A 14,128-nucleotide genomic window follows, 5' to 3' on the forward strand; every position below is an offset into this window, starting at 1 on the left:
GCCAAAACTCGACTGCTATCCAGCAACAACGTACCGGGCTGGATTTTCATGTATGCAGTCAGGCAACGTAAGATTGTTAACCGACCAACATACTCTTGACTCAGCTGGTCTTTTTGAACAGCAAAAAGGCATAATCCTCGCTAAGTTATTAAAAAATTGAAATGGTACAGGGCGGGGGTTTTTGCTCTCCAACAAACCATCTTTGGTTTTGCCGAGCGTACATGCACCAGCTTGAGATGCCAAGAGTTAATTTTGTAGTTTAGCTAACTCACTCAATAAACGTTGATACATCTTACAAAATCTAAAAATGAAAAGTGTGCTAACTGGGCGAATGGAGAATATAGTGACAGGAAATTTTATGTTTTAAGGAGGACATTGTCGTCATGGCGCACGCTGGCTCAAACCCTGTCCTGGTGATAATGACAGCCTCTTTCAGTGCTCATTAACTCAGATATGGGTTTATATTGTAACATGAAGACTTTTATTGCAAATAATAGTGATTTGATAAAAGGGAGTTAATAATACCATTATTCAAAATAATCAACATCCAGTACATTTCATATGGATTACTAGCATGATCTTAACTGCTTAGACAAGCAACCAACAATAACTCCAGACTGTCACCAATGTGCCACAATAATCATCATGACTCTGAATAGCAGTTGTTTTAGTTTATCAGCAAAGATTGATTCATATAAATCACAAACAAACATAGCCTAGTGGTCTGTAGGAGGTATGCATTTTTAGACCAGGTTTAAGAACCAAACTTTTGGAAAAAACTGGTTGCATTCATAAAAAGTATGAATATCTGTAAAATGGCCACCTCAAAAACACAGGTTAACTTTGACATGCAGCACAACCATACTCTCTGCACATCATCAAACACGCAAGTGTGTGAAAACTATGACTACACACTGGCTCTAAAGGTATCCTATTTTCTCCAAATATACACACATTGATTCTGTTCTATAATACTGTTATATTGGTTCACACCCTCTCTGTTTCAAAAAGTAGGTAATTTGATTGCAAACATTGTTCTTTTTAATGTACTCCTCTGACGAAAAATCAACAACAGTTATGGCATCTAAATGAACCCCACAACATTATAAACTATGCCATACTGTGCCTCATTCAAATAAATGTCACATATCCAGTTTTACATGTTTCAAATCTATTTTTTATACATTGTTTTCATAAAGGAAGAGAATAAATATACTTTTGACCCATTTTCATTATACCTTAACATTTAAACAAGATCATATGGTGCAGTATTTTCATAATTTGTAAAACAAACTGATAACAATTTCAGTACAAACAAAAAAAAAAGGAAAAAAAATGTTTAGCAGACCTGAAATCATCACAAAATGTAAAAGTAACAACAATGTTTGTGCTTTAAGTCTTTTAACTGCGATGGCTATTTCTCTATAGGTATGCAGTTACAAGTTCATGTGAAAATACTGTGTGAACTAATTCGGGTACTGTTAGACCCTCGATGCTGGGGCAAAATATAAAACAATTCATATCCAAACAAGACCTGCAAACATGTTAACCTGTATGACAAATACTGCATTTTTATCAGATGCAACTGGCTTATTTGAAAATACCTGCGAGTTGAGAAATTGGGGATATAATGCCTAATTTGAAAGATAAGTCAGCTATTGGTTTATGAACATTCAATAATCAGTAATATGTCAAACAAATGAGTTGTATCTTATTGAGAGCTTCTGGAAGTGTCCTTCTAAAGGAGGTTCATTTAATGTCTATGGTACTATTAAGGCATTACAGTACAGTATCTCTGTTTACACCATGGACTGAAGATACTTGAGGATGAATATGACGGTCTCTGCAAGTAAACCTTTACAATAACATTGTTTTTAAGCGTTGATGTGGTTGATTTCAATAAAAAAAGCCACGTTCTCTCATATTAAACAACCTCATGGTTTAATTTATTCTCTACTCTGCTGGACGTTCTCTGGCCCTGTGGACACTGATCAGCTGTTATGAACAAAATGGACACTCACAGGCCATGTTTGTAGTGATGAAAATGTTCATAGGGTTTATTTTGTGTTCTGTTGCTCATAATTAACACGAGAAGGACTTAGATTGGAGCCAAAACAGGTTTCTCTTTTGAATGTTTTTTGTACTTAACCAAATATGTGGGTGTAAATGCCAGAAATCTTAAGTTACATGGCCTTTGGCTCTCTGGATGTCTTTTATTTGTTAACTGGCACAATGAAGTAGATACTGTATATTTACTGTAAAAAAAACCACACTTGAATATATTTAAGTATTGAATAATCTCTAATGAAAAACAAAGGAAGAAAATACTGTGCTGGAGAATGCAGCTTTCCCAGAATCCATTTTTTAAGTATGGTGCCAAAGGTTGAAGCCAAAAAACTTCAAGCGACCTACAGTGTGCAGCTGTGGGTTTTTCCGTCAGTAGATGATCAGTAGGTACACAACAAATTCAGAGACAAAATGCTCCGCTTAGACGCCCACTGGAAGTGGCATGTTTCAAAGAACTGCATCTTTAAGGGAAAAGCTTAAAACAGTTGAACTTGGGCTCTGCCTTTTCTTCTCAACTGAAACAGTTTGTTGTGACATTCTCGTACGTGGACTCACGGGAAAAGAAAGTATGAAGTATATACTGTAGTATTTATATTTTGAAGAAGAATGTAAACATAGGGCAGCGATGTTCCTCCCTTCACACTGTACAAAGTCATGAACTGTTTTACTGTTCTTGGTCGAATGAGAAAAGCTGGTCCCACTTTAAAACAAAGCCTACACTATATTAAAATATAAAGATACAATACAGTATACTTTGCTACTTTGACGGCTGCCTGATCTGTTAGGCAGGCATAGTAACTGAAGGACCCATTTCAGAATACAACAAAGCACACCTTCAACACTGTTCATCCATCTACTGAGTAATCATGACAATACAGGTCCTGGAAAAGCCCTGCCTTTTTTGTTCTTTTGTTTTTTTTTCTGTTTTTTTCCCTGTTTTTTTTAAGCTCACTCCATAATCAGAATTTGTATTGTTTGGAATCTAAATGTCTTTCCTTTGTTCGACAACCCAATAATACATTCAATACAACATTGGTATGGTAATTCTGCGTACTGAGAGACTTGGCACAATCGCTTCTTTTTAGCCATGTACAAAAATGGATGAAAATGTAAATTTTGCGCCATTGCCTCACACAGAAAGAGGCATGAAAGTAACTCATTTGGGAAGTTTGGGGGCTTTTGATATGAGTGGAGGTGGAGCGGGGCTGGGGGTGAGCACTGATTCACAAGGTGGTCAATCAATCCCAAAAGAAGAGAAGAAATAATAATAATAATAAAAAAAACAAACATCATAGTATTTACATGACAGAAATTTCACCAAAAAGCGAAGAAAAGAAAATGAAAAAGAAAGTAACGCTGATTATTTTCCCCTCACGGCTTTTCAACTAACTGTACCAGATTGAAATCCAGCCATCAGCAATGTCAAAAAGGATTCATAAATGCTCTCGACAGTCATTGTGTCTGGGCTGGCCTCTGCTAGTACACGCTGATGAAGGAGGAGAGAGCCAGGACCAGGTATCGGCAGGCCAGCGGGACGTATGCGCTTCCTGTGCTCCCATAGGGTGCAGTGTTGGGCGCTGTGGGCAGGAAACAAGAGAAGCTCTGATTAGTTGTGATTGCACTTTCATTCAGCAGCACCCACCATTTGAAAGCCTGCAGTCAGCTTGGCGTGGTGCTTCCAAATGGGACTGTAAAAACTGCAATTACCGTACAACTGCCGCTGTTTTGAGTTGTTTTCTTGTAAGAGAAACTTCTACTTGACAACACTGATGCTCATGTATATTCTGAACAGTGGTGGAAGAAGTACTCAAATCCTGAAGTTAGATATAAGTACAAACTGCACAATGTAAAAATACTCCATCCATCCATCCATCCATCCATCCATCCATCCATCCATTATATTCAGCTCAGCGCAATCCGATTACATAAAATACATGCATTTAAAATCCCACTTAAGTAAATGTACAGATGGATCATCAGCAAAATGTAACTTAAGTATCACCGCACCCCTAATAGTGCCTTATTAAATTCTTAATACTATACATCAAAGCGTAAACAGCACTCTACTGTTGTTGCTGGTTGAAGAGGATTTGGCATTAAGTTCTTTATCTACAGTTAGGTAGTTTAGTCCAGCAGTTCCCAGCCTGGGGGTCAAGCCCCCTCCAAGTGGTCACAAGATAAATCTGAGGGGTCATGAGATGATTACTGAAGTCAAGTCAGGTAGAGCAAATTTCTTAATACAGCAAATTTAAGAACTACAACTACACACTTGTAGTCCACTTACGCAGGTGTTGCTTGATTAGACCTCCTCTCAGATCTGACTGAGGGAGCAGACAGTCCAGGCTTGATTGACAGCTCTCCTCTCGTCCTGCTTTTTGTTACATCACATAATTCTCACCATAGCTCCACCCAGCTTTAACCTGACTGAAGGGTATAATCAGAGTAACTGAAAACTCCTACGTGGTTGTGCAGGACATTTAATCTGAAAAGTAGATAGAATAATAAGTGACGACATCTCTCAAAAAAAGCGGAGTAAAAAGTAAGAATTTCCCTGTAATGTAGTGGAGTAGTAGTATATAGTAGCATTAAATTATACTTGTGCTTGATTAAATGTTCCTCTTTTCTTTCCATCACAGATTCTAAAATACTTTTCTTCTACCTCATAATTTTCTATTTGGGTGTAAAAACACTTATCCCTGTTTCCCCCTCGTTCATATTAGTGGTACAAAAAAAGCCATCAGTGGAGAGAGGAGAATAGATGAGGCCAACACGAGGTCTTTTCTCCACATTCCTATCGAAAGGCGCCTTTGTTTTGCGCTGTTTGTGTTTCTCTGACCAGCAGACAGCCACAGTAATATGAACGGGCCTCCCTGGAGAGCTGCGTCAGGCGGGACAGAGAGGGAGAGGGCAGTCTTTCATTTGGAGAGGCTACTCTGCCTCCTCAACACAGATACACTCTTTTAGCTTGTAGCTCAATAAAGAACGCCTTGCAGGTTACAAAACATGCTCTCCCTCAGTACTCATACACACACACACACACACACAGTATGTACCTGCATGTACAGGTCACATGCACACATGCATGTCTACAAACACACACACACACACACACACACACACACACACACACACACACACACACTCTAACAGCATAGCAAGGCAGTCCAAACAGGCTCTGCTCTACCAGGGGAAATCATGTGGTGCACAGCCCATATCAGCAGGGTGCCTCTATTTACACGGCCATGTAATTAGTTCACAATGTAACTCCTATGATGTGGACCTCACGTTGCACAAACACACCGAGCAAGGGGAGCAACTACATACCTACCTACCTACCTACACACACACACACACACACACACACACACACACACACACAGATACTGCACACACAGATGCAATCATGAACATATAAAGTCCTTTTCTTCGTGCATTTCTGAGGTTAGTCAACGACTTGGAGCTGCACGTTTTGCAAGAGGATTGTTACCCCACTGTGCAGCTGTTATTGTGGACTGTATATTTATTCAATGAGAGCTGGTTGTCATTAGAGTGGCATATGGCTGCTGGTTTGTTAAAATAAATACAGTGAAGCAGAGACTGATCTTTTTTTTTTTAACCAACATAATAGCTTGTTGGTGGCAATTTTCACAGGAGATGCCTGGGAGAGAGACACATATCCCATTATCACCTGACACAGCACTGCTTTTACCTGATATTTTCAAGCATTATTTGTCGGCACTGGAGTTGTTTACCTATTAGAGTGAAAACTATAGCTCCGCTGACAGACGGGAAAATTGGGGAAAAAAGGTAAAAGTAGTGAACAGAGGAGCACAAATGGGTGCAAATTTTGATGATGTGCGCGTTAGATGCATGGTTGGCTTGTGTGAACTGCAGCCCCCCCTCTTTTTTCTCCTTGTTTCTGCTTTTCTATCTTTGTCTCCCTTTTCTACCTCATTCTCTCTCTTTGTAACCCCCCCACCCCCCGCTCTGTCACTTTCTCTCTTCTCCAATCCAAAGTACAGGATAATGACACACTTTTCCTGGGCTGTGAGAGAGAGAGAGAGAGAGCGAGCAAGCTGAGAAATGGTAACCATAGCAACAGCTCCTGTCCTGCTCAGCCAGCCCACTGTTGCCGGAGCCTGAGTGCGCTGCATTGTGGTAGCCACGCTAGCAGATTCATTTGTGGGGGTGTGTGTGTGTGTGTGTGTGTGTGTGTTTGTTGCGGTGGGTGGGGAATAGGCAGATGTCACTATTTCCCTTCTTCAGTTTCTCATCTCATCAGTGTCAGTGTAGTTTCTGGCTCAGCAAATGCTGCAGTAATCACATTAATATCTCGTAGACAACTGCTTTTCATGCAGCAGTTCAGGGAGCTCACAAGGCAATTACTGGATCTCTGCTATGACTAATGTTGACTGGGCTGGAGAGTGTAACAATAAAGCCCTCAGTACTTCAGGAGGGGAAGTGCAAAGGGAGGTTGGGGTATAGTCAGTGTTAGTGGGTTCCTGCCTCCTCACAGAGTTTGATTTTGGGCTTGTTTAATATCTCCCTGTGTCGCAGCGAAAAGCAGGGGCCTCCGTTGCTTTGACTGTGTGGGTTGTAACTTGCCATTTTAATTAACTCCCCAACCAACAACTGCCTGCAACACCATTACTCTGCTTATTAACATGAAGGGAATAGAAGGGGAAAGAGACAGAGATGGACGCAGAAGAAAGAGAGATGCAGGGGAGAAGAAGGGGGAATCAAAGGAGGAGAGAGCCGGGAAAAAGACAGTGATTGAAAGGGGTGCAAGAGCAAAGCTGCAGCAGCAGCGGACAGGAAAGAGGGAGGGGGGCTATGACTGAGCTCTACCCCTCTTTGGGGTTTGAATTTAATTGCCATGTACATCAGCATCAAGCTACAATGAAGTACCAGAATCTCAGACAATATATCATAGAGAAACCAACAGTGTCGAGATGCGGGAAGACGCTGGGAAGACAAGCGGCGCTCCAAAGGGAGAGGAGCGGAGGAGATAAGTGGAGATGAAAGCGATACGCTTCAATTACTGTTTTGCAACCGAATTGAAATGAAAAACTAGAGCCTCCACAGCAATAGCCAGAGTCATATGAAAATAACAATCCTTGGTTCTCACCTCTGATTCAGGACTGGAGCCATCAGCTTTAAATAGTGTGCTGCAAGTATGAGCCACACACTCTTCTCTCTCATCCTTCTCCCCCATCCCTCCCAAATCTCCATCAACAGCAGTTTTGTCACCCACATATCATATGCACAACAAATGCTAAGGCCCTGAACCTCAGTCACTGTTGACACAGATAATGAATCATACTGAAATATGCAACAGTGACACTCGATGCAGGGTTTGTGTTGAGTACCATCTCGAGTGTTATGCACTGCACTGTAATTCACTGGAACATCATCATTCATTAGGTAATAGCGTGAGCTACTTTCCAGTCCTCTTTTCAGCCCTTTAACCATCACACGTTGGTTTGTAAGGTTTTCAGAAATTCAGAAATCCATTCAGAAATTCTCAATCCACTTGCATTAAGTCTCACACATGTTCCACAAAGTACATGTGAAAGCGCAAGAAGAATAGAAAAAAATCTCCCATGTTTTTGTGTTGGATTGAGTCACCAATTCATTCATTTGTCATTTAGCAGATGATTCATCCCCTGAGTTGGTTGTATCGTCCAAGCGGGCTGTCACTAGCGGCGCACACACGGCAGCCAGCCAGGCAGCATCCCAATCCCCCCGTGGACATGGCTTCAGAGTTGGTCTCTTCTGAACAAGGGGATGGGGGAGGGGTTCAGTGTCCTTGACCATCAATCAGTGGCCTCTGGCCCTCCCCTCTGCAGCTCCCCTGAGAAAGCCCACATGAGACACTCCTGAGCCAGAACTGATCCTGAACACACCATGCTGTAAATCGGGCTAAATCCCTCTACATGCAAGGTTCAGAGCAACCACCAAGGGTGTCTTTAACTCAGTACAGCACACACTAAAAGCAGGTCTTGCGTTAGTCTTTGGTAAAGAGTCTAAACGTAATATCTTGCAACGCTGATGACATTTGATGAGCACTTCTGTGCTTACACACAGATAGTGTGCAAGCACTTTATAGAAGGAGCTAAAGACATTTTCCATGCTTACCTTACCTCAATACACCGACAGTGAAATACACCGGTCCCCTGCGTCATTCATCTTATACCCTCGTGCCTGTAGCAGTTTGCCATATTGAGTTGCCGCACAATTGACTTGCCGACCTGTCAGCTCATTCATCCATTCCTCTCTCTGTTCCTCCTGTTCTTGTACAAGCAAAATGTTCATCATGACCACATATGATGTTCAAAACTCATCACCTTCGTCTCCCGCTATGATCATCACACACACTGCTGCTCCGCAGAGCCCTCATTCACACGGACCTTCAAGCTCATTAGCCCCACCAATCGTTTGCATTAGTGCTAGTAATGAAAAGCCTCCATTAATAAGATGGCCTTCAGAGATCATTTACCCACCTCCGCCTCCCAATACTGCCATATCCTCCCCCCCAACCCTCCCTCCTTCCACATCCTGGTACCTGCCGGTTATCAACACCCTGCAGAATGCTTTTTGGGGCCGGAGCCCGGGCTCTAATAGCTCCTCTCAGCATCAGTATCTAACTGGAGAGTGAATGAGTGAGAGAGACGGGTCACCTGATAGCTTACTGAGTGAGCTGGGGGCTCTCGATTGCAGGCAGGCTTTGGCCTTCAGCTTGACTTAATCAACGCCTCTGTGGGGTATCTGGACACATAAGAGAGCCCTCAGCACAGTGAGAGCCGGAGAAAGGAATCCCGACAGAGAAGACATTTCCGGCATTCTCCACACAGATACTGTTCCCTTTTATTACTGATTGACGTCTCACTTTAACAGTCTCCTCCTCCTACAAACAGAAAGTGTATGCGTGTTCCCTTTATTTGAATTGAAAATTGAAGTTATGAGTCTGGCATTCGAGAGGATCCAAAAATTCAGAGTGACCTACACGTATGTTTATTGCACCTATCAATTCAAGGACATGCTTTATGCAGGAAATCAATGAGCTTGCAAATGATGTACTTTATATGCACGCCTGATGGATAAATCTCCATTTTTAAAATGTTTTATGAATTTTCCCTTGTATGTTTTTGAGGGTAAATCCACATCAGCACATTCTGGGAATAAACAACAGTACAGTGTGGATAGTTGATACTTTAAGCGAGCATTTTTAATCACAGCATTTCCAAAAACATAATTACTCCATGACTTTGGCTGCTCCTGCTAAATTTGTTTAATGTTAGGGGCTTAATAAAATGCACAGGGACGCAAACAAATGGCGTCAGCATGTAGCAAGTTCATGCAGCCCCACATTTCCTTTCTCTCCCTCTCTCTTCCTCTCACTGTCTATAATAATCTCCCTCTCATATTTGGGTCTCTCACTCCCACTATCTCTAATAATTCCCCATTCCCACGTGTCTCTCCCTCACTTTTTAATGCTTATCAGGGTTTTATTTCTGTGCGAGTGCTGCAGGCCCAAGGATTTTGCTGAGTCAGCCGCTGCTCGGCTACTTCGCCCCTGTGATGACAGCGACAATCTGGCCAGTTACGAGGAACGTTGACGACAAAACCCGACGCAACTTGCATCTCCATGAGCTGCTCCATCAGTACAGCCCGATAACATCAGATCTCCAACCGGGAGGCAACCCTCTCTTCCTGCCCTCTCCGTTCCACCCATCTCCTTCGCCTGTAGCCTCCTAAAATAGCAACTCCCAGCTGTTATGTATGTAAGATTATGATAAGACAGCTCTATTTTATCAAATTCCATTTTGGTGCTGATAACACAGCAGGCCTGAACGTGGAGGGTTAAGTGCATTTTCTTCTTGATGGATATAAGATAACTTTATCACTGCAGCCTGCCTGGTTATCACAGTTCACCTGGGGCTAGTCGAACCTGACTGGAATTTGCTCACGCCAAGCATCTCAGCACAAGCACATGAGCTGCGGCCAGATTCTGCTCAGATGGTCATCCTGTATGCAGAGCAATCCATATGTTTTGTTCATATTTACCTACCCTGAGCTGTTAATTGATTTCTCTCAGATCAATTCGGTGGTTTACAGAAATTGTTGGACCAAAAAGGGCCAAATCAATTGCCAAGTGATTAGCATGTGCAGTGGATTATTTCTAGCTGAGGCGCTGGATAAGACTTGAGGCTGCGTGGAGGAGAGGCACAATTCAATGGAGCCACACGCCATATGTTTACGGTAATTATTGCAAGCTCAAAGTCTGCTTTAGATAGTGTACACCCATTGGCTGTGTGAGTGTCACACATGAAATATTCCTTTATTATGCCAAGACAGAACCTGAGGCAGTGAATGCACTCCAGTCTCTACTCCCCACCTTGTTGCTGACTGCCTGCGGGAGGTTCAGATAAAAGCTATAGTGTCCTGAAGTGAGCACCATTGATTCAGAGAGGTATTTTACACAGCAGTTTGAGATAGTACAGGCACTGCCTCTCTTATACCAAACTCTGTCTGGTCCGTGTGTCTGAATACTTTCCTTTCTAATTCACACACTCAGGAATCTGTTCAGTAGCTAACTGTTCAAGGTCTCAGAGCTTGATATGAACATTCACTGCCTTACATCCCCTACCACCAGGGGTGGAAATTAACTTTTTGGCTCACCTGCCAAAGTGGTTGGTGGATGAAAAAATAATAAATTGCCTTTTGTGTCACATATACATTTGTTTCCGTCCTTTTAACTGAGATATCCCAGAGTGAAATTTAAAGCAAAATTATATTATTGCTACTACATGTACTTAAAACATGTTTTATAAACTTATAAGATGCTTATTAATCATTCAACTTAAATCTTATCACTGCTTACTCTTGCTCAACTTAAACCTCCTTGTCAGACTACTCACTTTCTACAATCACCCTCTTCTGTCCTCCTGCTTCTGACAGAGTCTTGGTGCCACAGCATCACATGTTTTGTGGGATCAACATTTTTTATACAGCCTATGGATCAATCTCCTTGATCTCTGGGGAGGACAGCAGGACTATTAGAAGATCTGACAGTGTGTCAGACACCAGACTGGACCGCCAACTACTCTGCATCCATCCATCCATCCATCATCAACAGCTTATCCTGCGTACATGGTCGCGGGGGGCTGGAGCCAATCCCAGCTGACATCGGGCGAAAGGCGGGGTACACCCTGGACAGGTCGCCAGTCCCAACTACTCTGCAGAAAGCTAAAAACACTCAGTATAACAGTACAACTTTTGCAATTAGCTCCTAACACTAGCTTTCACACTGCCTTTTTTCACGGGGGTATCTGTCAACTTGCTACACTTAATAATTAGTTATGGAGCAGATTTTATCCGCCTCTGAGCAGGGAAAGTTGGTGACAGACACAAGACAGAAAGACGGAACGTTCTGTTTGTGAAAAGCCATAGCCAACATGCCGCGGCACACCGCTGGTTCCGGTAAAACTGGACATGTGAAAGCACACATAATTGCGGGATAAAGGCCTTTTCACATGGGATAAAGCTGTAAACTTTTGTTCAGTATGATGAAGCGAATGCAACATAAATGCGGATATTCCTTTCGTGCTGATCTCCGTATGAAAGCGGATACACTCTCACTCACCCCTCCCGACTCCTGTCGCCTGTCCCCTAACGCCCAAATTACGTCAATCACACACAAATCACATGAAAAGAATATAAACAACAATCAATGAACGCCCCTAATACGTGTGTTACACAATTTTAGATCCCTTGGTACATCAGGGACCAATTTAAGTGTGACACACAACCAGCAAGAACGCCGGTCTGCTGCTAATTACTGTCAAATAGAAATTATATGCTGAATGTGGCGGGTAGCCTTCCAACATTCGTCCGGCAAACAGAAAATCCACCCGTATTTGGCGGGTGGCGGGAGTTAATTTCCATCCCTGCCTACCACAATGCCTGCTGCTGCTTCATGTACAATAAAAACAACAAAAAAAGGACACACAAAATGGTGTACTAATGCCACATAAATGACCCTCTTGACACTTGTAGCTTTGGGAGATGACAGTCTGGAATGAAAATGAATCAATTTTTATTCTGAAAGTAGAAAACTAATTGGGGTGCTGTTAATTCATTCTTAATAGCCTCCGTCTGCTGTCCAGGAGATGGGCTACACTAAAAAGGCAAAAAACTAAGTCACTAATGTCAGACGCAGTTAATCAGCAGTGTATTTAAGGCAGAAATTTAGAGTGAACTTGATGTATGTCACACTGTTGCTCTTCATCTGACATTTCTGTGTGCTCACTGCAAAAACACAAAGCATCCAACTTAGTGAAGTTCTGATTTACATTACAATGGGTAGGCCTTCTTTAAATGCTTCTACAAACATCATAAGAAATATAGCGTATATACTTAGGCTGTGGTGGAAGATGATGTTTTTTTGTGGTAAACAGTCCTTGAGTTACATGAAAAGAACTTAAAATAGATGTCTGTGAAGATTCTCAGTTTCTCAGTCATCCAGGTCATAGTTCTCCAAGGTGGATTAAAATCAAGGGTAACTGGGCTGGTTTGAGGTTGCTTGAAGACATTTCGCCTCTCATACAAGAGGCTTTTCAGTTCAGGTCTAGCAACCTCAACCAAGCCCAGTTGCCCTTGATTTTAATCCACCTTGGATGCTTGAAATAGAACATATTGTCAGACTGTCATATTAATATGTGGTGTATACTACTGGATTGGTATCAGTGGTGTATTAACATGTAAGCAGTTAGATGGATCTGATTTTAACAATTTAACCTAAAGTAGTGTTTGGCAGTATAATGTATAATGATGTATTGTATTTTATGAGATGATCATATTTTTTTGTATCTAAAAATATTATTCTATAATGTAACCAGTGACTGTAGCTTTCAGACAAAACTCATGACACCTGAAACGAAGGGTCCAAATCGGACACTGTTTTTTGTTAAGCCAAAAAAGTCACTGGTGTAATCTTTAACAATGCATTGTATTTTATAAGCTTACTTTATGTTATTTTATCTAACACTATAGCTGTCAGATAAACGTAGTGGAGTAATAAGTACAATATTGAAATGTAGTGGTGTAGAAGTATTCAGTACATAAAATTGAAATACTGAAACAATTTGTTTACCCTTGTAATCATGGCTAAACCTATCTGCATATGTCTGGGTTGCTTTCTTGAATGCTTCAGAAAATCCAAACAGTTTAACAGTAGACAAGTCAAGGTGGTTTGATGCACCACAAAATGCTGCCAAATAAAATCAGCGGGTGCATTTGAAAGTGAAGAGTGACGCACATCCAATTTGAGTGAGTTCCAGGCTTTGGACTATGTTTTGGAAGTGCTGAGCTGTGTGCACTCTGTTCAATGACAATAACTATGATGTTATGGCTGTATGAATAAAAGGCAGACAATATCACCTCACACAGAAACAGATCCAAAAAAAAGCCCTTAACTCTTATCTGCTCCTCAACATTCACTTTAGCCTTTCCTTTGTAGGCTTATCCTCCCTGCCGCACTGACACTATCGATATGCAACTTTCAGGGTTGCATTAATACGAGACCGGATGATGGTGACACCTGCTCTTTTCCCTTTAATGTGGGACTGCGCTTAGTGACTGCAAGTGTGTGAGTACCGCTCTCTCCGCCTTTGTGTTCCTGTTTTTCACATGAGGTCAAACATTATTGACTGGCATCACTGAGGGGAATAAGTCTGCGTTTACCGACAAATTGGACTGGTGGATTGACCCCTGGTTCAACTCAGCTTGGTAACAGGAGCAGCATATATCAATGCACAGCTCCCTTTGTAGCTGCAAACAGAGCAGATGGATTTCCATTTACATACAGTATTCATCATCAAGTTGACTCACGGCTCTCGTGACAGTGTATGTGAGCATGGGAAATGTCAGATCAGTTCTATTGCATCATACCATTAAAGGCAATAATGGCAGAATATAAAGGGGTCACAAAGTACCTACATAAAAACAGGCTAATGCCATCTGTCTAGAAAGTAATGATCAACGTTCCACCAGCTATTGC

General features: G+C 41.8%; 1 protein-coding gene across 1 annotated transcript in view; it reads right to left on the minus strand.

Annotated features, from left to right (window-relative positions):
- Positions 1 to 458: 458 nt before the first annotated feature.
- negr1 (neuronal growth regulator 1) overlaps positions 459 to 14,128 on the minus strand; it is a 192,603-nt gene continuing 178,933 nt past the window's right edge. The window contains exon 7 of the mRNA XM_046048950.1: positions 459 to 3,644. Coding sequence (XP_045904906.1) covers positions 3,544 to 3,644 — 101 coding nt within the window. The 3' untranslated portion in view covers positions 459 to 3,543. The remainder of the gene's footprint in view (positions 3,645 to 14,128) is intronic.

The sequence above is a fragment of the Micropterus dolomieu genome, linkage group LG05 (assembly GCF_021292245.1).
Source record: "Micropterus dolomieu isolate WLL.071019.BEF.003 ecotype Adirondacks linkage group LG05, ASM2129224v1, whole genome shotgun sequence".
Classification (NCBI taxonomy): Eukaryota; Metazoa; Chordata; class Actinopteri; order Centrarchiformes; family Centrarchidae; genus Micropterus; species Micropterus dolomieu.